General features: G+C 39.4%; 1 protein-coding gene across 1 annotated transcript in view; it reads left to right on the top strand.

Annotated features, from left to right (window-relative positions):
* Nucleotides 1-2,290: 2,290 nt before the first annotated feature.
* Nucleotides 2,291-26,966, top strand: part of ETFBKMT (electron transfer flavoprotein subunit beta lysine methyltransferase) — a 38,871-nt gene continuing 14,195 nt past the window's right edge. The window contains exons 1-2 of the mRNA XM_027844290.1: nt 2,291-2,359; nt 13,965-14,303. Of these exons, the coding sequence (XP_027700091.1) occupies nt 13,978-14,303 (326 nt within the window). The 5' untranslated portion in view covers nt 2,291-2,359; nt 13,965-13,977. The remainder of the gene's footprint in view (nt 2,360-13,964; nt 14,304-26,966) is intronic.

Below are 26,966 nucleotides of genomic sequence, written 5' to 3'. Positions count from 1 at the left end.
TTGATTCAAAGAATGCTTGAGTCTGTGAATTCATGCCAGATCACCCCATCCTGTACTCCAGTCTTTGAAGGGTCTCAACCTCCCAGACTGCAACAATTCATTTATTAGCTTGTTTGATCCTTACAATCGAATAATAAGAATTTTTAAAGCACCTATCATGTTCCAGACACTGTGTTCATTGCTGTAGATATAAAAACCAGAAAGTGAAACAATCCTTGCTCTCAAGGAGTTTACATTCACTACCAAATAGACTGGCTGAGAGGGGCCTAGTCCTATGATTTTATGCTGCTTTCTCTGCCACATGGATGCTTAAGGAGCCTGCTTCTGGAAACTTGTGATGATGTATAATGGATGGGTCCTATACATGATTCAGAGAATCTGCAGGTATTCTGTGACCGTCAACTGTTCCTTTACTATGTAGTAAAGAAAAGCATTTTAATTGGCTGCTGAGCCAGAATGGAGGGTGCATACAGAAAACTCCAGTGGAGGAACTTAGCCTCTCTCTCCTTTCTAGTCATAACTGAGGAAGAAATGTTATAGACCTCTAAGGAGAAAGAGGTGGCCAGCATTGCTGCTGGTGGTCTTATCTTCCCATCTAGGCCACTACGTAGCCACTGTTCGTCTCTATGTATTTCGTTTTTGATGTTAGGTGGAATACTAAAGACAGAACTGACTAATTTATGTACTTGTCATCTTAAAAAGGTCAACAGAGCCTTCAAAGTTCCCTAAATCATCTAGCTTGGGGTAACTGCTGCAGATGGGCACTGAAGAGCAACCTGCTCACGATGTCTTGCACGCAAGGGAGCAATTTGAACACTTTGCATGGACAAGTGTGAATTTGGTGGAAGGAAATATGTATAGTGTGGAGAAAGACCAACACCATTCTAGAAATGTTCTATGTGATTAAGAATCTTCATTTTGGTTTTGATGTGCTGACAAGAACCCTTCAACACCTCAAATAGTCTAGTTTTGCAACCTGAGGCTTTTTCTCTCTTTTGTAATAACCCTGTCACCACCAGATTTGGGAGGTTCTCATTTCTTTTACAAATAGGGGGATCTAACAATTCATTTGTTAGCTAAGCTTTACTTCACTACCACAGTATGATGCTAATTGGCTATATACTCTAAGCAAGTCGGTTTATTAACCAAATCTACACATTAAAAAGGGTTGGGGGGAGGAGATTCAAGAAGACTGGAAAGGTGGGGCTAGGTTATGAAGAGCTTTAAATGCAAAACAGAGTTCTGGTTTGGTTTTTTTTTTTTTTTTGTCTGTTTTAATTTTATTCTGGAATTTAAGTATGGAGCTGACATGGTTTGTGGCCTGGGTGACTGACAGTGTCCTCTGAGATAGTGGCACTCTTGATAATAATAGTGAAGCTTGGAAGGGGGAAGTATTTAGAGGGAAAGATAATGAATTCAGTTTTGGAAGGGTTGAATTTAAGATGTCTATAAGGACTCAAGTTCAAGCTGTATAAGAAGCAATTGGAGATAAAAAACTAGTGGTCAATAGAGAGATTAGGGTTGGATAAGTAGATTGGAGAGTCATCCCTTCAGGACCCTATCCTAGCAGAATATCTCCAGACACCAGAAGATCAAGATCTCTTCTCAGTCAAGCTTTCCCCAACTCCTCCAGAAGGAACACGGAGTAATTAATCACCTTTAACAGGAGAGTCTTTGGCAAATGACCTTTGAGCCCCGGGTTACACTTACTGTTATCTGCTGGTCTGTTCTTCCTTTTGAACTTCCTTCTGTTCTCTCCTATACATTAAAAAAAATATTTCAGTGGAACCACGGTGTTTTTTAGCACCACTGTTGTAACCTGCCCCTTCCTTTCTCCTTTTATGAGGTCCTAATATTATAACACCACAAATTTTGAGCTAGACGCAATCTTGGAAAAGTTATGTGACACGGGTGCATATATTGCAATTCATGTGACAATGAAACTTAAAGGAAAAAATATTTTTCATTGATTTCCTTCAGTTTGAGAGGCACTGTGGTGTAATGAAAATAGAGGAGTTTGAATAACAGGTCCTGATAATTATCCTTTTTACCTCTCTGAATTATCCATCTCAATTTACTTTTCTGCAAGACGGATGACACTTTACATTATTTCACAGTCTTGCTTTGAGGAAAACACTTTACCGATTGCAAAGCCCTAGTCAAAACGAGCTATTACAATCCTTGGAAGTTAAATATTTGAGTCCAAGCTCGAGTTAGAATTATGATGCTGTCGCTTTAAGAACAAGAAAGCGGGAGCACGGCAGCCCGGAAGCGGAAGCGGCCGAGGCAGAGGGGTCGCCCGGCGTGGGGGGAAGGAAGACTCCGGCTTTCAGTGTGGAGGTCGGGACTTGCGAACGAGGTAAGGAGAGAAGAAATGCAGAGGTTGCCACCCCCCGTCGGACAAAACCGTACGACAAATTGACTTTCTTCTGAGGAGAGAAGAAGGAAAATGTGCTGATAAAACCACTGGCAAATTGAGCCCCCCCTCCCATTTTGACCACTTCCCGGCCTCTCCGTCCCCGTCCCCGAGCTAATAGGAGGTGCTGCAGGGAGAATTAGGAAAGAGAAGATAAGGAAGCGTTTCTTTCGATTGCCACAGCACCCCCCCTTAAACACTGGTCGTTTGAGAAAAGTTGGATTTCAGCACAGGTGATGTATGTGTATATGTAAGTCCCGGACGTTGCTTGATGTATCAGCGTGGTCCAGGGGGAAAGGGATCTTGGACCCGTCCCCACTAGGAATACTGTCTACCTGTGTGACCAACTGGTTACGTCACCTTCCTGGGTCTTCGTTCCCTCAGCTGTAAAACAGGAGTAATCCCATTTATACTAACCTCCCCACACAACGATTATAGGGAAATCAATCCATCCATCAATCAGCAAGCACTTATTAAATGATTACTGTGATGATAGTATGGAACACTAGGGCGTATGAGACACTGGGCCAAGGGCTGGAGAGTAAAATAGCAAAAACAGTCCCTGTTCTTGAGGACCTCACAATCTAATAGGGGAGATAACATGTAAATAAATACATACAAACAAGCTACATACAGGACAAATTGGAAGTAGATCTAACTCATGTTCTCCCCGGAGGCCCTTGTGCTCACCTGTTTATAAAAGTATTTTCCAGGATTTGTTATCCCACATTCACAGCCCCTAAAACAATTCAGACTAGCTTAATAACCTCAGTCTTTCACAAGTCAGCTATGCTTTAGCAGTAGAATCTGTCTGTACGTATTTCAGGCTAATGTTATTCTGCAGACCTTGCAGAACAATACATGAAAATCTCCCAATCTCCCAAATCATTAACTAGAGCAAGCAACAAGTAAAAGAGAATATAGTAGTAATTGTATAGTATAGTAATTGTATAGTAATTGTACTGGTGTTACTAGTATCACCCATGTTAACCCTGAAGATACCAAAGAGCTTACAGAGGTTATACACCAATTGTCAGCTCTGAAAAATATATGACCAAAAAGCAACAGTTTATAGCAAAAAGTTTTACACCAATTGTCAGGTCTGAAAAATAAAATAAAATACCAGAGAGCTTGGAGAGCTTATAGACAAAAAGCCTTCTTTATTCTGTTAGAGGAGGGAAACTAGGTATGCATGCCGTGGTCTCCTCAGGGACTGAGGAGAAGCCCAGGCTCTGAGGCTAAGCTTTGATTCATATAGTTGTGGCTAGACAAAGAATCGAGTGAGGTATGGCAACAGGGATGAGGCATAATAGGCTGCCAGATAACAAAAAGTCTATTCAGAGCAGGGCCTTACTACTCTGACATAGCTCTTGCTGGTGTTTGCCTGAGCTCAGGGACTGTCAGTTCTGTGATTTAGTTGCAACAGAGTTCATCCAGATGGTGAGTGCAAAGGACTTGTTATGCCAAACTCAGGGAACAGCTTACTTGCCAGGCCTTATTTCTGGAAAAGAGTGTCTCCTAATTATGAAAAGAGAAGAGTGAGAAAAAGAGGAGTGGTCTTGGGGTGGGGACCTTGACACCCATCAGATCATATTTGTTCATTAGGCTAATAAAAGACCAGTTCTCTATTTCACTGACATGTTGAAGTGGATTGAAATCAAACCCCAAGTGGAAACAATGTGTACATAAATAGGTATATACAAGATATATACAGAGTTGATGAAAGATAATGTTAGAGAGAAGGCACTACCAAGTTGGGGGTGAGGTAAAGCTCTTGCAGAAAGCTGTAGTTCAACTCAATCTTGAAGAAAACCAGTGATTCTAAGAAGATTAGGTGAGGAGGGAGAGCTTTGGAGGCATGGGGTGCACAGTAAGTATGGAATGGGAAATGGAGTATACTGTATCAGGAATAATGTGAATAGTATGGATGGACCATGAGTATGTGGAGGAGAGTAATCTGTAAGAAGACTGGCAAGGATATGAGGAGCTGGCAAGGATGTAGGAGTTTTTATTCGTTTCTAGAAATAAGGTAGCCACTGGCATTTATTGAGTAGGGGGAAGTAGTAATACTTATATACTATAATATAGTATACTATATTATAATATATATAATATAATAATAGATACTATAATCCTTAGATTATAGGATCACAGAAAGAGATTTAGACCTAGATGAGAACTTAGAGCCATCTGTTCTAATCCCTTCATTTTATAGATGAGGAAACTGAAGCCAGAGAAGTTAAGTGACTTGTCCAAAGTCATACAGCTAGCTAAGTAACAGAGGCAGGATTTGAACTCAGGTTCTCTGACTCCAAAGTAAACAAAGAAAGGTGGGTTTGGGAAGATAGATAATTTTTTCAGTTTTAGACATGTTGGTTGAGATGCCTATGGGAGCTGTGTGGAAATGGCTGGTGTCAACTCTAAAAATAGAGGTTATGTAACTGCTGTTGACTCTAAAAATGCCAAAGAGCTCACACAGGTTATCACAACTACAATTAACTCTGAAAAATAAAATAAAATGAAAAAAAACCCATAAGAAAATAAAACCAAAGAACTAACAGTAGTCATAAGCAAAAAGCTTTCTTTATTCCAGTAGAGGAGGGAAACTGTATGAATATGCTGGGTCTTCCTCTGATACCGAGGAGACCCGCTTTATTGCGGGCAAATCTCAGTACATATACTAGTGGCTATGTAGTGAGCTATAGCCCTGACAATGAGGGGTAACAGCAACAATGAAACAAATTTGATTCATAGCAGGAATTCTTGACCAGAGCATGGTATTGCAGGTACTTGTCTGAGCTCAGGGACCACCTGGGGTTGGTGTGAAACAGTTCTGGGATTTTGCAGAGGGTAAGTGCAAAGGATTGTTGTTATACGAAGCTCACGGCACAGCTTGCTTGGTGAGCCTTATCTCTTGAAAACACGGTGTCTCCTAATAGTAAAAAGAGAGGGGTGGTCTTGGCATGGGGCTCCTGACATTGCTAATTCTGGACTAGAGCTCAGGAAATAGATTAAGGCAGGGTTGGGGAACCTGTGGCCTTGAGGCCACATGTGGTCCTCTAGGCCCTCAAGTTTGGCCCTTTGACTGAGTCAAAACTTATTTGTTCTGTAAAACTTGGGCTCAGTCAAAGGGCTTTACCCAGGGACCTAAGAGGCCACATGTGGCCTCAAGGCCCCAGATTCCTCACCTCTGCACTAGGGCTGCCATGAGTTTAACTAATATCTCTATTCAGATTATTCACAGATCTATATGTCCAGCCCTTGTCTCTACTTTAAGTTTCAGTCCCATATTACCAATTGCCTCTTGGATATTTCAGCCCAGATGTTCCAGAGACATCTCAAACTCACCATGTATAAAACTGAAATTCCTTTTCCTCAAAACCCTCTGCTTTTCCAAACTTTTTTATTTCTGTTGAAGGTACCACCATCTTTCCAGTCTCCCAGATTCATAATTATGCTTATGCCAAGTGAGTCAAACAACCTACAACCTCAGCCACCATCTTCACTTAGACTTTGATGGAGATAATCCAGGACCTTTAATCCAAGACCTTTGGGAACAGCAGTACCCCTCAAACCACCAACCTTGCTTCCATCCCAGCCCTTGCTTCCATTAGCAACAACTACTGATTTACTGCCATCAACAGGCAGGTAATAAGCACAAGATCCTCCTGAAAGTATACCAGGAGAGTCTTCCTTCCCTACCTCCTAAGGCTTCTGGTTCTACTTTCAGTCCAGATTCATGGCTTCAAGTACACCCTTATTTTTCTGATCTAATTTGTAAATAGAAATGCTCATTTTATTTGGCATTTTTCAGAATTTTTGAAGAGAAGAACAAACTGACAGTGGCTCAATATTGAAATCGTCCAATTCTTTTAGGACTCAGAGATGCTGTTCATCTGAGTGAAAAGACTTGAATTCATCGAGGACAGCTAGGTGTTCTCATATTATTTCCTTACTATCTTGTGTCTTAATCCCTGCTTAATAATTTTGTTCTGCCATCTTCCAGTATAAAGATTATTCTGTGTTGCAGAGAAAACAGAAATAAATAAAAATTCAGCAGCTCTGCCTTCTCTCTATTATAAGCTATTATTGTGCCATCTACTTCAAGCAAAAATCCCTTTATCCTGCTTTTTCTTGCAATATAGGTAAAAACAAACAAAATCCTTTTTGTTATCTTTAGCTTCCTTCACTAGTCTTAGCTCGTTCTGAACTTGAGCATTCCTGGCATGATTTTTCCTGTTCAATGCCATGTTCTTATATTCATCTTATATTACCTGGCTATACTTCCAGTTTTTACATATTTCTTTTTAAAAATCTAAGTTATTAGGTGAACTCCTTATGCATCTGCATTGGTCTCTTCGGACAAATATTGTTTTTTCTCCTCATTGGACTGTATTCCCTTTGTATCTTCAGAATTTTATTCTTTAACATCTCCCATTTCTCTTAGGCTGACATTTTACTTCATGGTGTCCTTTTTCCACACACCATTTCTAAACCATGCCACCCATACTCTAACCATACTTGTCTCCCTCTGACCATTTGTAATAGGTGAACTTTCACCATATCTAGGCCAGAACTAGACCTCCACTGCAATTCCTGGCCATTTTCAAATCTGCCACCTTACCTTCTCCCTCCCTCCTTGCGTACTGTCTTCCTTTATTAGAAAATAAACTTCTTGAAGACTAGGCACTGTATTGCTTTCTGGAATTTGTATCCCCAGCTCTTCACACAGTGCCTGGTTCATAATGAGCAAGTAAGAAATGCTTTTTTTTTTTTTAATAGACATGCAAAACACATTTCCACATTATCCATGTTCCCAGGAGAAAAAAAAAGAAGTAGAAAATATGCTTCATTCTGCACTCTGAATCCTTTAGTTCTTGAGTCCTTTGGAATTGTTTTTGGTCATTGTGTTGGTCAGAGTTACTAAGTCTTTCATAGTTGATTACCTTTATAGTACTGCTGTTACTATATAAATTATTCTGGTTTTGCTCACTTCACTTTGAATTGGTTCATGACACAACCTAAAATCTAGCTACCATAATTTTCACACCATTGACCCCACATATTGAAATGATCTATTAATCCCTATAACTGTTTATATATACCTCATTTTTATGCAGTAACTGCATGCCTGAGTTTCCTATAAATCAGGTAGTATTTAAATACATTGGTATGGGCCTTGGTGGTGGCAAATTATTAAATAATTAAAAAGATCCTTTTGAAAAGGAAGAAAACTTATGGTAATGAGAATAATGATATTAATATATAACATTCATATAGTGCTTTATGGTTCAAATATACTTCAAATATACTTTAGATACTCTTCCCCAGCTTCCTAGGGGGTTAGGTGGTGCAGTAGATGGGGCACTCCTAGAGTTAGGAGGATCTGAGTTCAAATCTAGCCTCTGACACTAGCTGTGTAACCCTGTGTTTCCCTAAGTTACCTCATCTGTATAATGAACTGGAGAAGGAAATGGCAAAACATTCTAGTATCTTTGCCAAGAAAACCCCAAATGGAGTCACTGAGAGTCAGACAGGACTGAAACTCAACAACAACCAGCTTTATAATGCAACTTGTAAAAAATTGTATTGACACGTTTTGTTTTGACCCATACTCTTGCCAACAAGCACCCAGACCTCCCCCTTTTACAAAATATACTTCTCTTGCCCTCCTCCACAACACTGTAACAGGAAGTGTTAACAGAAAGTAAAGATGCATCTTTTAACATTTCTCTCCTGGCCATGCTTCTGATTCCATAGGCTTAGTCACCATGATTCAGCTGCTTTTTCACTCAGGAATATCCTTGGTCCTCTTCACCCATTGGTGAATTCCTTTTAGGGCCTCCAATTTGGGGATGGACTCAAGCCAGCCTTGCCTTATTCCCCTTCCACCTGTGCTTCTGACTATGGACTTTGCTGCCATGATTCAGCTGCCTTCTCACCCTGTTGCTTTCCTCGGTGTCTGAGACCACCTCACCTTGGAATATCCCTCCTGTTGCCAGCCCTTTTGTATGTTGTCTTTCTCCATGAGAATATCAACTCCTTGAGTGCAGGGACAATTTTTCTTTCTTTTTGTTTCTTCCTTTTTTTTTTTCTCATAAGTCAGCATTTATCATTTAAGTTGAACAGGTTATGAAGGGGGTGGAGGGCACATTCATAACAGAGTCCAAGGTGGAGCCCTAGGGGAGAGAGAAGAAGGGAGGAGAAAGGGAGACAAAAGCCTGTCCTCTGTGTCTACTCTAGATGGGGTTGATCCTGATTTCTGAGCCTTGGTCCAGGGCACACATTGAAGCACATGATAAGATGAGGTTCCAGGGGCTACAGGTTTAGGAAACATCAAGGGGTGGCCAAAGTTACACATCCAACCAGAGGTGGGGGCTGGAATTCTCCTTGGATGAGCAGCACTGCTTCCTTTTAGGAATTGAAGCATAGTGATAAATTCCCATCCCACTTATTTCAGCTCTTATGAAACATTCTTGTAGTTAAAGACTTTGTGCTAAAGAATTCTTTCATGGCCTAACTTCTTCTATTTTGCCTCTAGTTTCTTTGAACATGCATCCAGTTTGTAAGCTGCCTGCTCAAGAGCTGCTCCTTGCTCTTCAATTAAAGTGATCTGATCCAGATAAGGCTGAAGTGCTGCATAAGTCTTTTAGGTTTCTACTTATGTTTACTGCAACATCTTTCATGTCTAGATTTTAAGCTAGTCAGTTTGTTTATATTTTCCAGAAGTTTATAGTTTTCACTGGTGACTGTCAGCTCACCTGTCAGGTATGTGACCATGTTGGAGAACATGTTTTGGCACAGCCCGGGCTCCATGGCCTCCTTGGCCATCTCCACCATGGCATCGTCTAGGCTGGGGAAGGGAAGAAGGAGAAAGCATAGAGGGAAGGATGGGGATGGGGAAGTGGGGGAGGGAGGAGAGGAGAGAAAAAGGGAAGGGTGAAGAGTCAGGGGGAGGTAAGGGGAGGGGGTGAGGAGACAATTTTTCATTTCGATTATATTTGTATCCCCAGCACTTAGCACAGATCCCGATAAGCACTTATTGCCTGCTTGATTGCCTTTGGGAACATAGTAACAACGTTGACTGTTGTACTTGACCATAGTTTTGTTGATGTTCAATGGTGACTTTATTTACATTGCTGTGTATTGTACATTGTGTATGATTTTGAATAAGAAATGCTTTGTTATTGTTTGTTATTCTTTTGCGTATTTCTTCTTCACCAAAAATCATTTCTATAAGTTTTCCTGTATTTCTCTTAATTCTTTATATGAATCACTCCCTGCAGTTCTGTTGCATTTATTATACACAGTTTCTTCAGTCATTCCCTAGTCATTGGGCACAATGATTTTGTTTCCTGGTTGTGTTTTTCTCCTCTCCTCTCCTGCAAATAATGCATCTATGAATATTTTTGCTTACATGGGTCTTTTGACTTATTTTTTGGTTAGAAGTAACATTAAATTATAGCCTCAGATTAATTTAACAAGTAGTTATTGAGTAATTACTGTGTTCTAGGCTCTATGCTCAGGTACTCCAGGTACAAAAATAAATTAAAAAAAAAAAGACAAATGAACTTACATTGTATGGGAGGGTGATCGGGGTGGGGCCAAGCTGAGTATTGACATGTACACAGATAAATAAATACAATTTATATATATCAAGTCATGTCATGTGTTAGGTCCTGGGAATATGAAGAAGATGAAAACACTTGGTTTTCAAGGAACTCACAGTCTAATGGACAAGATAACATATAAACGACTGTGTACAAACAAGATGTATATAAGTTGGAGATAATCTTGGAAAGTACTAGCATTAAGGGTGATTTAAAAAAAACAAAAGAAACCCTATTATGGAAGGGTTTTAGCTGGGACCTAAAGGAAGCCAGGAGGCAGAGATTAGGAGGGAGAGAATTCTTGGCTTGGAGGACAACCAATAAAAATGTCTAGTATAGGGAGATATTAATGTCTTATATGAATAACATCAAGGAGGTGGGAAATTGGAAGCGAGGAAGGTGTAAGAAACCTGGAAAGGGGGGAAGGACTTTAAAATCCGAACAGAGGAGTTTATATTTGATCCCATATATAATAGAAGTCACTGGAGCTGATCGAATGGAGGTGAGTATCATAGACTTTTGCTTCAGGGAGATCAGTGTGATAGCTATTTGGAAGATAGCACTTTACCCTCTTCTAATAGATCTGGACAGTTTTATTTGTGATTTAATAAAGTGTAATGTTCAGCCTTTTTTTAAAAAAATACAGTTTTCAGGGACTCTAATGATTTTCAGATGATCTTTCCTTGACCTGTTTTATAGGTCAGTTTTTGTTTTTGTTTTTGTTTTTGTTTCTGTTTTGTATGTAAGTTTTCCTACATTTTCTTACATTTTTCAGGCTTTTGGTTCTATTCTAATATTTCATGTCATCTCATGGCGTCACTTATTTCTATTTTATTATTATTTCCATGGAGTACATTGTTTGACTAAAATTTACCAATTTCTGTTCTAAGCTATTTATTTTCATCATTCTTTCCTTCAGAACACTTTCTTTTATTTTTAAATTTTCTTATTTCATTTTTAGATATTTATAATCTTTGCAGAAAAAACATATTTTTTTCCCTTTGAGTCTGTGCTGGCAGTTATATAGAGTCCTTGTCTCCTACCCTAAATTTTTTAGCATCTCCGTATCTGTTATAGTTTTTCATAGTGGTTTCTATCTTCCTTTCTGCCTATATATCTCACCAGTCTTAGATCTTGAATTGGAGCTTGGTGCTAGGGCCAGGCTTCCCCCCTGCTGAACTTTTGGGTGGAATGATCAGCCCTACTTGATCTTGACCTCAGTCACTAGGATTCCTGTGTCTTTGAGCTTCAGAGCAATGAATCTCTAGGGCTCTCTCTGGCATTTTAGGATAGAGTACTAAACTGTTGGTGGAGTTGTGAATTGATCCAGCTATCCTGAAGAGCAGTATAAAACTCTGCATACCCTTGGATTCAGCAATACCACTCCTAGGTCTGTATCCCAAAGAGATTTTTTAGAAAGGGAAAAGAATCTATTTGTACAAAAATATTTATAGCAGCTTTATTTTTTTTGTGGTAGCAAAGAATTGGAAATTGAGGGGATACCCATCAATTGGGGAATGGACGAACAAGTTGAGGTATATTATTTTGATGGAATACTATAGTGGGATGCTTTCAGAAAAACCTGGAAAGACTAACATGAACTAATGCAAAATAAAATGAGCAGAACCAAGAGAACATTGTACACAGTAACAGCAATATTGTATGATGATCAACTGTGAATGACTTAGCTATTCTCAGCAATGCAATGATTCGAGACAGTTCTGAAGGACTTATGATGAAAAAATATGCTGTCTACCTCCAGAGAAAGAACTGATGGGTCTGAATACAGATTGAAGCCTACATTTTTCTACCTTCTTTAGTTTTCTTGTGTTTTTTTTAGAGGGGATGGTGGTGGTCATGGTCTGTGTTTTCTTTTACAACATGGCTAATATGGAAATATGTTTTGCATGATTACACATGTGTAACTTATAACAGATTGCTTGCCTTCTCAGTGAAGGGGAAGGATGAGAATTTGAAACTCAAAATTTTAAAAACATGTTGAAAATTGTTTTTTACATGTTATTGGAAACAAATTATTAAAAAAAAAAAGATAGAGTACTAAAGATGTGGGCCTGGGATGTCCCATTCTGAGAACTACTACTCCCAGTGGCTTCCAAAGTCCTCTTGGGTTTCTGGGTTTCTGACCACTCTGGGGATTTCTCAGGGGAGCCCACTGTTCTTACTGCCTCTGAGTGTAGAGCCCTGTCTGAGAGGTCTCTGCTTGTGCTGTGATGCTTTTGTCCTGTTTGCCTAAGTGCAGATGCTGACTTTGTTGGTGCTTCCCTTTCCTGTTGTCTCTGGGCTTCTGGCTGACTTTTGGGAAGTTCTGAAGTAGATAAAGTCATTTCCTGTAGTTTTCCATTAGATTTCTTAATCATTCTGTTTTCATTGTTATTTTACTTTGGTTTGTGCATTTCTTAGTGTTTTGAAGTGATTGAGGGAGGAACTGGGCTTAGACGCAATCTCTCATTCACTTATACTGCTTGCCACCTTAATTCTCTTTATGTGCTATATCTTACTTAACGCTTACAACGGCCCTGGAAAGTAGATATATTAAAGTATTATTATTTTTCTAATTTTACCGTTGGATAAACTGAAACTTAGGATGTTAAATGGCATGTCCAGGGTCATATAGGTAAGAAATGTCAGGGCTGGAACTCAAATCTATCTTTTGACATCAAATTTAAGGCTCTTTTCACTATACTGTTTTTCTTCTTTAATCTTCCAGAATTCATTGTTAAAAAATTTATATTTTAGAATATTAAATATCCTTAAGTAAAGGGACATCTGTACACTTAAGTTGGCCTTTTTTTTTTTGAGCGGGGTGATGAGGACTGGAGTACATTCATAATAAAGCACATAAAATAATGAACAGAGGGCCTGTGAATTAACTTTTCCTAAATAAGTAATAAATTACATGAGTACTTTTAATCCTATCTTTATGGAATAATATTATTTCGTAATCCTTGAAGTTGCTGCTGCGTAACTTCTTTAACTTCCATTTTTAGAAATAATCGCCATTGCAGTTGAAACTAAGGAGTGAGCCAGACATACGGCCAAATGTGGCTATGCTGTTATCCTGTATTATAAATCAGTAACCCTGTGAGGGACTGTCTATGTTGGCAGCTACCAGGTTGGGCGCTGTGGCAAGAGTAGGGTAAGATCTGGGTGTTTTGGAAGTCGAGGCAGGGGCTGTGGTAGGCGGAGTCATGGTGAACTGGGATGGGCTGGGTACGGAGAAGCCCTGAGGCAGTGGGCAGTGCTATGTGAGATAAGCTGGGTGCAAGGAAGTAGCCAGAGCTTGTGCTCCTGAGGCAAGGGGCGGTGCCACGTGGGAGTGGGACGGCAGAGGACTGAGTTCCCTTTGCTTAGTCCCCTCCCTATATGCAACGTCAACCCCAGACGCCTCCTTCCTGTGACCTTCCTGACTGGGTCCCTTTGTGTAGCACTGACCCCAGACGCCTCCTTCCTGACTTCCTAGGTCACGTACTCTGTCTATGCACTAATCCCAGACACCTCCTTCCTGTATCCGGTCCTAGCCTCCTACGTCACTCCCTCCCCCTTGGTGTGCTAAACTCAGACAGCCCCTTCCGGTATCTGACCCTACAATCATTGGCTAGTAAGCGGGCTGGGGAGGAGGGGCTAGGTAGGTATTTAGGAACGAGAGTGGTCAGATCACGCGCTCGCTCTCTTGGCTCCTGCTCTGTTGCTCTGGCCTTCCTGCTTGGCCTTGCTGTGATGGCCCCTGAATAAAGCTCTGGTGTTGGCGCCTCCCGATGTCTCGTCTCTGTGTGTTTATGCGGCTGAGGACCGAAGACTTGTGAGTGAGTATGACTCTGGCAGCCTGCTCCTTATAGAAGGAGAGGGTACGGTGTGGCCGGCACAAGGTCGGCGCGGCCGGTACATAACCCTTTATTAATACTTGAAATATCTTTTAGGAAGAAAGAGCTGATGGCGTTGCGCAGAGGATGGATGTTGTTTCCATTACCTTTCTGCAGTTTTGTTTGTATTTTTCTGAAGACTTTGAGAAGTAGCAGTTATGCCTCTTTTCCTCGGAGATACTCTCTCTACCAAACTTCCAGAAACATCTTGGGCCCAGAAGTACAAACCTTCCTGGAGGAGAACACTGAAGTGACCAACAGTGGAAACCTTACCCCAGAGATCCAGCTGCGGCTTTTGACACCTCGATGTAGATTCTGGTGGGAAAGAGCTGACTTATGGCCCTACAGTGATCCCTACTGGGCAATCTACTGGCCAGGAGGCCAGGCTCTAAGCAGGTACTTAACTGGAGAGAAGTTGGCACAAGGTCTCATAGGACCCTATAAATCTGCTACACAGAGACGGTAATTGTCAGTGGTTTCCCATTGAATTTAAGTTCATATTTCTTAACCAACCTTTTCAACTTAGGCAAGTCATTTCACCTCTCCCACTGCAGTAAGGGAGGACTAGCACCTCTGGTGTGAGGGCTTTCCAAGCCCTTTTCAGGGCTGTTCATCCAGCTTTGGTGTCCACCTGTCACCCACCTTTCACCTGTGGCTCCAAGAAGTTGTAGCATGTTGTAGTGACCACAGCCCAGTAAAACTGTTTCAGCAGATAGGCTAAACCAGGTTGAGAGTAACTGACAGGCCTTTCACCTGTCAGTGAGTTGGGGGAGGTCTATCCCAAACATGTGAAGACTTCCCCAAGCATAATGGGTAGATGAGAACAATTTGTTCCAGCAGCCATGAAGGCAGATGAAGCAGGCACTGTGGAGTGCTTAGAGCTTGGGGCATCAAAGACGCTAAGGTAATCCACTACATCCCAGGCCATCACCAGTCATCTTGACTTTTGTCTTGCCACTGGACTTTGATGACTCTGGAAGAGAGAATGAGGCTAATGCCTTTGTGCAACTCTGCCTCACTTAAATTCAATTTACACACTAGTCAAGACATACACTGTGATGTTATTGGTCCTCTTCAAAAATGAAGGACAAACAGTATTAGCAAAGAGTTGGCCATGAGGTTCTTTTTTTTTTTTTGTAAATTTTTTTATTTTAAATTTAAATACAAAATAAGAAAAGAAAAAAGAAACAAACTTAAATACTAAAAATAAAATAATACAAAGTAAGAAAAGAAAAAAAAAATTGCCATGTGCGCAGCAGAACATGAGAGAGGATTCAAAATACATGGCAATAAATTTCCATTTCAAGAAAGCCTATATAAGAAATACTATGAATGCTGTTGAGAGCTGTTCATCTTTTCTTTGCTTCCTTGTAAGTTTTCTTTTGTTCTCTGCTGTGCACTTTTTACTTTGTTCTTTTTTCTCCCTTCCTCCTTTCCTCCCCCAGAAGGCTACAATTAAGCATGGACATACATATATGTGTGTGTATACATACACACATATATACATATGTACAAATACACATATATAGACATACACACAAAGATAGTCATATGTACATATATACACATATACCTGTACATACATATACTTATGCATACTTAGATATCAATAATCATAGTCATATATAGATATATACTTTCATATGCATCTATGTAAGACCATACTATACTTATTTATCCTCTGTTTCTTTGAGGGTAGATAACCTCTTCCTTCATAAGTCCAAGTCTTTTCCATATTTTCCAAGTCCATCAACTTGTAATTTCTTACACCACAGCAATATTCCTACCTTAAACTTTCTAGTTGAGTTGTTTTAAACAACATTAATAAATATAGTGGACACGTAATGTAGTTTTCTTATTTTTTCTTTTGATTAAATCTGTTTTAGCCTTAACTTTGTCTGAGATCATGATTACCACCCCTGCTCCCTCTTCCCGAACAAATTCTATTCCCTATCTTTATTTTAAGTTTGTGCCTATCTCTTATTTCTTATCCCTCCTGACTCCTCTACTTTACTTCTACCTTTCCCTGCCATTACTTAACATACCTAGCCCTACCCCCTAGCCCTCAGGATCTTTCAGGTGGTGATTCATGGATTTTTTTTCTATTTCCACTTTCCCCTCTTGTTCTAATGCTTCAGGACAGTTTTCTTTAATTATTTCTTGTATTATTGTCTCAATATTCTTTTTTTGATCATAGCTTTCAGGTAGTCTGATTATTCTTATGTTTTCTTGATCTGTTCTCCATATCAGTTGTTTAATATTCTTTCTTTGATCATAACTTTCAGGTAGTCTGATTATTCTTGTGTTTTCTCTTCGTGATCTGTTCTCCAGATCAGTTGTTTTTCTGATGAGATGTTTCATATTCTCTTCTATTTGTCCATTCTTTATTTTTTATTATTTCTTGATCTCTTATAACTTTGCTGGCTTCCCCTTGCCCAATTCTGATTTACAAGGAGTTGTTTTCTTCCTTAAGATTCTGGATCTCCTTTTCTAATTGGTTGACTTTAATTTCTTAATCTTGTTTTTCTTGGATTGTTCTTACTTTGTTTTTTAAGTTTTTCCTCAGTCTCTCTCATTTGATTTTTAAAGTCTTTTTAAAGTTCTTCTGTGAATTCTTTTTGGGCAGGTGACCATTTGATATTATTCTTTGGGGTAGAAGAGGGTTTTTTTGTTTTAGTATCCTCTTCTGAAGATGAACTCCAGTCTTCTCTATTCCCATAGTAACTCTCTGTGGTTGGATTCTTTCTCCTTTGACTGTTCATTTTATTTTTTATTTGTAGCAGCTTATTTCTTGTAATCACTTCTAGTCCTGGGGCATGTGGGATGGTACCTCTGGCCTCAGATCCTCCTTCATTTCTCTCCTCTGGCCTGGAGCCAAAACCAAGACCTCCAGCCTCCTGCAGGTGCCCACAGCAAGCAGTATCTGTGCCCCACTGCTTCTACACTCACCAGGCATGTGCTGGTTCCTTTTGGCCCCAGGCCGCGTCTCCACAGCACAACTGAGTCTGACATTCCTTCTCTGAAGAGGTTCCCTTGGCTCAGATGCCCAACTCCCCTCATTGTCCCAGGGGTAAAAGTTCCTGTGGCTAGGGCTGAGGTAGCTTCCCAACCCAGCTAATCCCAGGTCTTGCTGCTTGTTGTTTATTTTACTATGTAATTTCTCCCCTAACATCAGTCAGAGTTTCATAGCAATCTAACCCACAATACTTGTTAATTGATACATCTTTCATTGTATACATTCACACATGATATCTTGCTTATGTACAGAATTGGTAGTTGTGAACAAAGACATGAGTAAGTCTTGGCTGGCTGACTGGACCTAGGTTTCTCTAGGTTAAGATGAAATTGATGGATTTTTCCTGTTTTTCCCAAAGAGAGGCTGCAGCTAAGAGAGGTATAGTGATCGCACTGCTGGCAAGTATTAGAGATGACTTCTGAACTTAGGTCATTTTAATTTTTGACTTTGTGTACTCAGTGCTTTTCCCAGTGTTAAGCACATAGCAGATGTTTAATAGATGCTTGTGGAATGGCGGGGGGGGGGGTCAGGGAAGAGAGGGAGAGAAATTGACTTGCTTTGATCCTTTTTGTATTGTATTTAAGTAGGAATTCCGTCTCCCTTTCAAACCATTCAAATATCCAAATCCCTCTTCCAGAATGTAAACCTACTATAACGTTAATTGTCAGCCACAAGTACCATATTTCACCACATAATTGATAAATGTTTTGCAAAAAAGTGGGATGTGACCATTATATGAAACTTTTCTTTCTTTTTTAAAAAATTGTGACATTATTACTTAAAAATCATTTATTTATTTTTCTTAATTTTTTTCTTTTTATTTTTTTTATAAATTTATTTATTTTTAGTTTTCAACATTCACTTCCACAACATTTTGAGTTCCAAATTTTCACCCCCTCTTGCCTCTCTCCCCACCCCAAGATGGCATACATTCTGAATACCCCTTCCTCTAGTCTGCCCTCCCTTCTATCTCTCCTCCCCTTCTCTTATCCCCTTCTCCTTCTATTTCCTGTAGGTCAGGATAGATTTCTGTACCCCATTTCCTGTATTTCTTATTTCCCAGTTGCAAGTGAAAACATTTTTTTTAAAACATGTGTTTTTAAAACTGGGTTCCAAATTTTCTCCCTTCCTCCCTCCCCACCCACCCTCATTGAAAAGGCAAGCAACTCAATACAGGTTATACACGTGCAGTTATGCAAAACACAGTCATGTTGTGAAAAACTAACCCTATTTGCCTTAATCCTATCCCGCCCTACATTTATTCTATTCTTTCTTTTGACCCTGTCCCACCTCAGAAGTGTCTGCTTCTGATTACCCCCTCTCCCAATCTGCCCTCCCCTCTATCATCTCTCTGCTCTCTTGTCCCCTTCCCTGCCTACTTTCCTGTAGAGTAAAATAGATTTCCATACTCAATTGAGTGTGTATGTTATTCCCTCCTTAAACCAAATATGATGAAAATAAGATTCACTCATTCCCTCTCACCTTCCCCCATTTCCCCTCCACTGTAAGAGCCTTTTCTTTTCTGTTTTTTTGTGAGATAATTTACCCCAATCTGCCTCTCCCTTTCTCCTCAGTATAATCCTCTCTCACCCCTTAATTTTATCCTCCAGATATCACCCCTTCATCTTCAACTCATCCTGTGCCCTCTATCTATCTATCTATATATCTGTATTTATATCTACATATATATATTTACATACATATAATTTTTTTCCCCTCCCACTACCCGAATACTGACAAAGGACTCATGAGTTACAAATACCATCTTTCCATGCACAATGTAAACAGTTCAACCTTAATAAATCTCTTACGATTTCTCTTTCCCTCTTCATATTCCACTTGAGTCTTGTATTTAAAAGTAAAATTTTCTATTCAGCTCTGGTCTTTTCATCAAGAATGTTTGAAAGTCCTCTATTTCACTTCACTGAAGGATTATACTCAGTTTTGCTGGGTAGGTGATTCTTGGTTGTAATCCTATCTCCTTTGCCCTCTGGAATATTATATTCCATGCCCTGCGGCCCCTTACTGTAGAAGCTGCTAAATCTTGTGTTATCCTGATTGTGTTTCCACAATATTTGAATTGTTTCTTTCTGGCTGCTTGCAATATTTTCTCCTTGACCTGGGAACTCTGGAATTTGGCTACAATATTCCTAGGAGTTTTCCTTTGGAGAGCTCTTTCAGGAGGAGATAAGTGGATTCTTTCCATTTCTATTTTGTCCTCTGGTTCTAAAATATCAGGGCAGTTTTCCTTGATAATTTCTTGACAGATGATGTCTAGGCTCTTTTTTTGATCTTGGCTTTCAGATAGTTCAATAATTTTAAAATTCTCTCTCCTGGATCTATTTTCCAGGTCAGTTGTTTTTCCAATGAGATATTTCACATTGTTTTCTAATTTTTTATTCTTTTGGATTTGTTTACAGTGTCTTGATTTCTCATAAAGTCACTAGCTTCCAAGTGCTCTATTCTAATTTTTAAGGAAGTATTTTCTTCAGTAAGCTTTTGGACTTCCTTTTCCATTTGGCCAGTTTTGCTTTTTAGAATATTCTTCTCCTCATTGGCTTTTTGGACCTCTTTTGCCATTTTGGTTAGGCTATTTTTTAGTGTTATTTTTTTCAGTATTTTTTTGGGTCTCCTTTAGCAAGCTATTGACTTGTTTTTCATGATTTTCTTGCATCACTCTCATTTCTCTTCCCAGTTTTTCCTCTACTTCTCTTACTTGCTTCTCAAAATCCTTTTTGAACTCTTTGAACTCTGCCTGGGACTGATTCATATTTTTCTTGGAGGCTTTGGATGTAGGAGCTTTGACTTTGGTCTTCTTCTGGTTGTATGTTTTGATCTTCTTTGTTACCAAAAAAAGATTCTATGGTCTGACTCTTTTTGTGAGGTTTGTTCATGATCCCAACCAGTTACTTGAGTTATAAACTCTTTGTTAAGTTAGAATTCTGCTTCCAATGTGGAGAATGTATTGTCCCAAGCTTCAGGGGTTTGTACAGCTGTTTTCAGAGCTACTTTTAGGGACCTGTAAATTTTCAGTTCTTCCAAGATAGTATGGTAAGGGGTGAGGTGTTTACTCCTTTCCTGGCTTATGCTCTGGTCTGTGAGTGACCACAAGCACTCTTTTCTGTCTTGCAACTCTGAGGAGGATTTCCTCTCCACCACCACTACATGCTTCACCATGCCAGCACTTCTCCTCGCCCCAGGACCGCCACCCAGAACTGTGACCCAGATCCAAGCGCAGGCAAAGCAAGAGATTCCTGCCTCAGCACTGGCAAAGAGATCCCTGCAGTCCCTCTCTGATCAGCCACCCTATTCCCTCTCAGTCTGTGGCCCAGAAGCTCAGGAAGTAGTCGCTGTTCCCCATGCTTGGGAACTGGGCCTGGGACCTAGCTTTTCTCTCTCAGAAACATACTTTTCCCACTGACCTTCTAAGCTGTCTTTGGCGTTCATGGGTTGAGAGGTTTGGAAACTGCCACAGCTGCCTGTGATTCAGTCCTCTGAGGCCTGCTCCAGGTTCGCTGAGGCCTGCCTTGCCTGCACGCCCACGCTGAACTGAGCCCCTCTCCCCACCTGGCATGATATACCTTTCTGATCAACCATCCAGGTTGTCTTGGGCTGGAAATTTGTTTCACTCTGTCTTTTTGTGGGTTCTGCTGCTTTAGAATTTATTTATAGCCATTTTTTAAAAGGTATTTGGAGGGGTTTGGGGGAGAGCTCAAGCAAGTCACTGCTTTCACTCTGCCATCTTGGCTCTGCCCTTATTTTTTTTAATTTTTTAAACAAATTTTGCAGACTGCTTTGAAATATGCCAAAACTCAAATGGCTAATGGCACTTTACTTGAAATAATAGCCAAATTAAATGTCTAACAAAAATATCTTAATGTGACATCTTTAAAGATGAACCTTTATTCTTTATTCAAACCTCATTAAAAAATGAGGGTTTGGAGCTTTTTTGTTTTTGTTTTTTTTGTGGGGGGAGGGGTATAGAATACACCTGTGATTTTAATGGCATAGGGAACTCCCTCCACACACATCAGCACCTACTATGTAACAGAGTCTCAGAGAGATGTCAGAGGGCACCGAGACTTTAAATGGTATGTAAAGTAGGGAGATGACCTGGGAGTCAGGAACACTGGTTTCATATCCTGCCTCAGACACAGACTTGGTTTGGTGACTCTGGGCAGGTGGTAACAATAGAAATTACAAACACAAAAATTATCAGTTCTTAGTGATTTACTTGTAGTTCATTAGCCATCACAACAGATAATTAATTACACCAGCTATGACATCATTTTTAGCACCTCAGTTACTTCTAAGAAGTTAACAAAAGCAGGAAAAAAAGAGTACAAATAAGTTATACGTAGATATAATATATGGTTCAATTCATCCTCAGCCCTCTGAGAAACATTCTACAAGTGGACCAATTATAACACAGGCTTCTGTAATAACAGTTTTCAGTCCTTTGGTGGATATTGGTCACTCATATTCATTTATAGAAAAGTTTCTGATCGTAGCCAACTGGATTCAAAGTTATGCTTTTATCTTGAATTATAGTTCAATGAGATAATGGATTGTTTTAGGGTTAAAAACAGTCTAAATCTGGAAAGTACACCCCTATTTTAGGTATGGCTTCAAAGAAGATATGTAACATTTCTCAAATAATTACCTTCATTATGGACCAAAATTCATTTCTGTTAGTATATCTGACATTTATTGGTCAGAAATGTGTTTTGTCAGACAAATTTATACCTGTAGAGAAATATATTCAATAAAAAAAGACCTTAAGTTAAAGATGAGAAGCAAACTAAACAAACACTATTTAGTTTTCTGTAAAGGCCAGATGCATTTCACAGAATAAAAGTTGCCAATCTCTCCTTTTCATATTAGTATTACAAATTTACAAGAGATCATATTTACAAATTTTGCCCAACATCCAATAACCCGTAAAAACTTTTCAACTTGTTTTAAATTTCAAAAATAAATAGAATCTTTCAACTGAAAGCATATATATTTATAGCTATCTGAAGTTAAAATTTTTTTAAGCTACACAGGAAAAAAATACTCACAGGTTTTTTAAGGGCCCACAAAGTTACATAAAGCCTTTTCTGTCTCAACATTTTCTTGAATTCAAGTGATATTTTCTTCCTTAAAAACATGACCACCAGAGCATTCACTTCAAACCATTCAATTCATTTCCATGGCAGCACTTCAGAATTCCTTAGGTACCATAAGTTGCATTAGCTGACTATGGAATTTCTTAATCTTTTTTACATCTTGGGTCTGCTCTGTCCTGTATACCAGACAAACTAAATCATCTGTTGATACACAGATCTGATACAAGATTCCCATCTGAGTGTCTATATTTGAGAACCTCACATGATTGAGAACCACATCCCTCATTGGTGGTAGAGCTTCTTGGCCACATGGGTGAATTCTTCCCAGGTCTGCTATTGTGGCATAATAGGGCCAGAGTGGCATGGGTAAGAGGAGGCTGGGCCTCAAGAACCAGCACTCCCAAAAGCTGCTCAACTGACAAAGCCATTCCCTCACAGACCCTTAAAAATCGTTTATTATTAAACTGTATCACTGGCAGATGAACTATACAGTTTAGCTAGCATTACAAGATGTAAGTCTTACCATGTCACGTGACTTAATCATGGTACTTCCTTGTCTTGTGCCTATAGATTTTCACTGGGTTGAGTGACAATATATCCTTAGTACTGCAGCGCCCTAAACAAACCATGCAAGTTGGCTTTTGAAAATGGCTGATGATGTACATGCACTGAGAATTCTAGGCTAGCGGCTCACAATGTACAAAAGATAAATCTGTATCCATATGCCACTGGTGCATCCATTACTTCTCTGTTTAAGCAACGATTATGTCATGAAAGGTTATAAACCAATTTTTGTAATGAAAACAAAACAAAACAAAAACAGCATGCAACTATGCAGTGGCAACAATTATGTGGTGAAATACAGTATCTCTAATTCTGACTTTACACACCGAGTCCCAATACCATTGACTCTTAAAGTATTGAAGCAAGTAAATACAAATACAGTATTTTTGTAATCTGTTAGAATTGAACCCAGGTTATTGACCCAAATGTTGACATTTTTTAGTTATGTCACTATAAATCCTGTTCTTTCACATGTGAGGCAATCTGTTACAGTGGATAGAATGCTAGACCTGGAGTGAGGAAGAACTGGGCTCAACATCTGCCTCTGCTCTAGGTCTGCTTGACTATGGACAAATCACCTAACTTTGCTGAGCCTCAGTTTCCTCAGTAAAATGGGGGCAATAATATCTATGTTAAGTTCTTTAGGGTTTGTTCTTATTAGGCTCAAATAAGATAAAGTATGGAGAGTGCTTTGCAGATTTTGAAGTGTTATAGAAACATCAGCTATCATTACAACATGATTCCAAAAATTTCAGCATTTTAATTGGTTTCCATTAAAGCCAATTATTTGTTCAGTGTATGTAATATCCTATTCTCATCAACTTAACTGTGGTTCTACCCTGATTCTTTGGTCATTGTAACAGAACTTATCTATAAAATTAAAAAAATCAAAGAAGGTAGCACATTTTATATCTAAATGGACACAATGTATTAACAGACTCATGCTTGAGTCTGTGCAATAAAATACCTAGTTTCCTTCAAAATTCCAGCAGAGGTGGAGCCAAGATGGCAGAATAGAGGCAGCCATCCAGCTGACTTCTCCCAACATTCCCTTCCAAAACAACTTTAAAATAAAATGTCAAATTGAGTTCTGGAGCAGCATAACAAAAAAAGGTTAGGGTGAGACATATTTCCAGCCCAAGACAACTTAGACAGTCTGTGGGAGAAGTCTGGGACACCAGGTTGGGGGCTAACCTGCAGTGCATGCAGCAGTGACACTGGTCGTAGACCTTGAAGGTAGCTGCTACAGGAGTAGCAGGAGCAGTAGCTTTGGGAGCTTTCAACCTGGAGATGGTAAGGGGGTTGGACAACTGGTCAGGAAGAGATTACAAGGGACCTGAGGTAACTCTGGGCACAGAACCTGACACTGTTTGGCAATCCATTGCCCATACAAAGTTCTGGGTCACAGTTCCAGGGTGGAGAGAAGTGCTTATGGTTAGTCATAAGGGAGCATAGGCCCTGGTCACAGTTCCAGGGCAGAGGAGCATTAGTTCTCGAGGCTGTAGGAGAATAGAGAACCTGGTCACATTATAAGGGCAGAAAGGCGTACTGTCACTTGTAGCTACATGGGAACAAGTGCCATTCCTGGGTAAAGACCAGAGCACAGACCAGGAGAGCAGTGTCCACACCACTCCCCAAATAAGGCCACCTTGGAAGCACTTGGAGACCCCTGAACTAGCCCTGAAAACAGCACTGAGAAAAGCTTGAAGTTTGGGACAATGTCTCTTCACCTCTAAGTGAGCAGAACCTAGCTTTAATGTAAATTTCAAAGTCCAGGAATAGGTTAGAAAAATGAGCAAACAACAACAAAAAGAACTTGACCATAAAAAGCTACTATGGTGGTAGTAAAGACCAAGAAACAAACTCAGAAGAAGACAACATGAAAACAGCCACAAGCAAAGCCTCAAAGAAAAAAATGCTAATTGAGCACAATCCCAGTGAGAGTTCTTGAAGGAGTTAAAGAGATAAGAATAGTAGAGGAAAAATTGGGGAAAGAAATGAGAGTGATGCAAGAAGATTATGAAAAAGAGAATTAATAGCATGGTAAAAGAGGCACCAAATAATACTGAAGAAAATAATGCCTTAAAAAAACAGAATTAGGTAAATGGTAAAAGAGGCACACAAATTCACTGAAAAAAAGAACTCCTTAAAAATCAGACTTGGCCAAATGGAAAAAAAAACGGTAGTTCACTGAAGAAAATAAATCCTTAAAAATCAGAAAGGACAATTAGAAGCTGATGACTCCATGAATCATCAAGAAATAATAAAGGGAAAATGAAAGGAAAAGGAAGAAAATGTGAAATATCAGAAAAAACAACTGACCTGAAAAATAGATCTAGGAAAAATAAGAATTATTGGACTAACTGAAAGCCATAATCATAAAAAGAACCTAGACATCACATTTAAAGAAATTATAAAGGAAACTGCCCTGCTATTTTAGATCCAGAAGGCAAAATAGAAATTGAAAGAATCCACTGATTATCTCCCGAAGGAGACCCCAAAATGCAAACTCCCAGCAATATTGTAGCCAAATTCCAGAACTCCCAAGTCAAGGAGAAAATATTGCAAGCAACCAGGAAAAAACAGTTCAAATGTCATGGAACTGGGGCAGCTAGGTGGCACAGTATATAAAGCTCCAGCCTTGGAGTCAGGAGGACCTGAGTTCAAATCCGGCCTCAGACACTTGACACTTACTAGCTGTGTGACCCTGGGCAAGTAACTTAACCCCAATTGCCTCACTCCCCCCCCCCCAAAATCATGGAACCACAGTCAGGATCACACAAAATTTATCACCTTCCATTTTAGAGGAGTGGAGGGCTTGGAATGTGATGTGGAAGGCAAAGGAGCTGGGACTACAATCATGAATAATGTATCCAGAAAAACTGAGTATAGTCCTTCAGGGGAAAAATAAATATTTAATGAAATAAAGGACTTTCAAATATTCCTGATGACAAGATAAGAGCTGAATAGAAAATTTGACATCCAAACCAAGATTAAAAAGAAATAGAAAAAGTAACTATGAATGAGAAATGATAGAAGACTTAATAAAGATAAACTGTTTCTATTCCTCTATGGGAAGATGATACATAAAACTCCTAAGAATATTATCAGTATTAGGGCAGTTAGAAGGAGTCTACATAGTTAGAGGGGGTGAGCCGGTTATGTTGGGATAATCTCAGAAAATGTGTATAGGTGAAAAGGGGATGCACTGGGAGAATGTGGAAGGGAGAGGGAGAATAGAGGAAATTACCTTACATAAAAGGGGCATGCAAAGAAGAGCTTTTGCAGTGGTGGAGAAAATTGGGGTGGGGGGCATGACAGGCAATGCTTGAACACCACTCTCATTAGAATTGGTTCAAAGAAGGAAGAATACAAATGCACACACACACAGAGTTAGATACAGAAATCTATCCAGCTCAACAAGGAAGTAGGAAAAGAAGGGGATAAGTGAATGATGTGGGAGAGAGTGATAAAAGAGAGGACCGATTAAGGGAGGCAGTGGTCAGAGGCAAGCCTTGAGGAGAGATGGTAAAAAAAAGAGAAGGAAACAGAATAAGTTGGAAGGAAATACACAATAATCACAATTATATTGAATGAATTCGCCCATAAAATGGAAGTAGGTAGAATGGATTAGAAATTGGAATCTAATAATATATTCTTTACAAGAGACATATTTGAAACAGACACAAACAGTTAAAATAAGGGACTGGAGCAGAATCTGTTGTCCTTCAGCTGAAGTAGCAATCATAATTTCAGATAAAGCAAAAATAGACCTAATTTTTAATTAGAGAAAAGACATTTTAATTAACAAGTTACTAAATTAAAACTATAAAATTTTTTTACAGCAAGTTTTCTTTGAAAAGGTCTAATTTTTCAAATATATAGAGGACTGAGTCAAAATTTATAAAAGTAAGAACCATTCCCACGATGATATGAACTGGCAGTTTTCAGATGAAGAAATCCAAGCTATCTATAGTCTTGTAAAAATGTTCTAAATCACTATAGATTAGAGAAATGCAAATCAAAACAACTCTGAGGTACCACATCCCACCTATCAGATTGGCTAACATGATAAAACAAAATGATAAATGTTGGAGAAGATGTGGGAACTAATGCAGTGTTGGTGGAATTGTGAAGTAGTCAACAATTCTGGAGAACAATTTGGAAATATGGCCAAAGAGCTATAAAACTGCATTTTTTTTTTAACTCAGCAGTACCACTACTAAGTTTATATCCCAAAGAGACCAAAGAAAAAGGAAAAGGACCTATTTGCAGCTCTTTGTGGCGGCAAAGAATTAGCAATGGAGAGGATGCCCATTAATTAGGGGAGTGGTTGAACAAGTTGTGGTATATGATTATGATGAAGTA

This window comes from Vombatus ursinus, unplaced genomic scaffold, assembly GCF_900497805.2.
Source record: "Vombatus ursinus unplaced genomic scaffold, bare-nosed wombat genome assembly UNPS02014941.1, whole genome shotgun sequence".
In the NCBI taxonomy this organism is placed as follows: domain Eukaryota; kingdom Metazoa; phylum Chordata; class Mammalia; order Diprotodontia; family Vombatidae; genus Vombatus; species Vombatus ursinus.
This window is presented reverse-complemented; position numbering and strand designations above follow the sequence as displayed.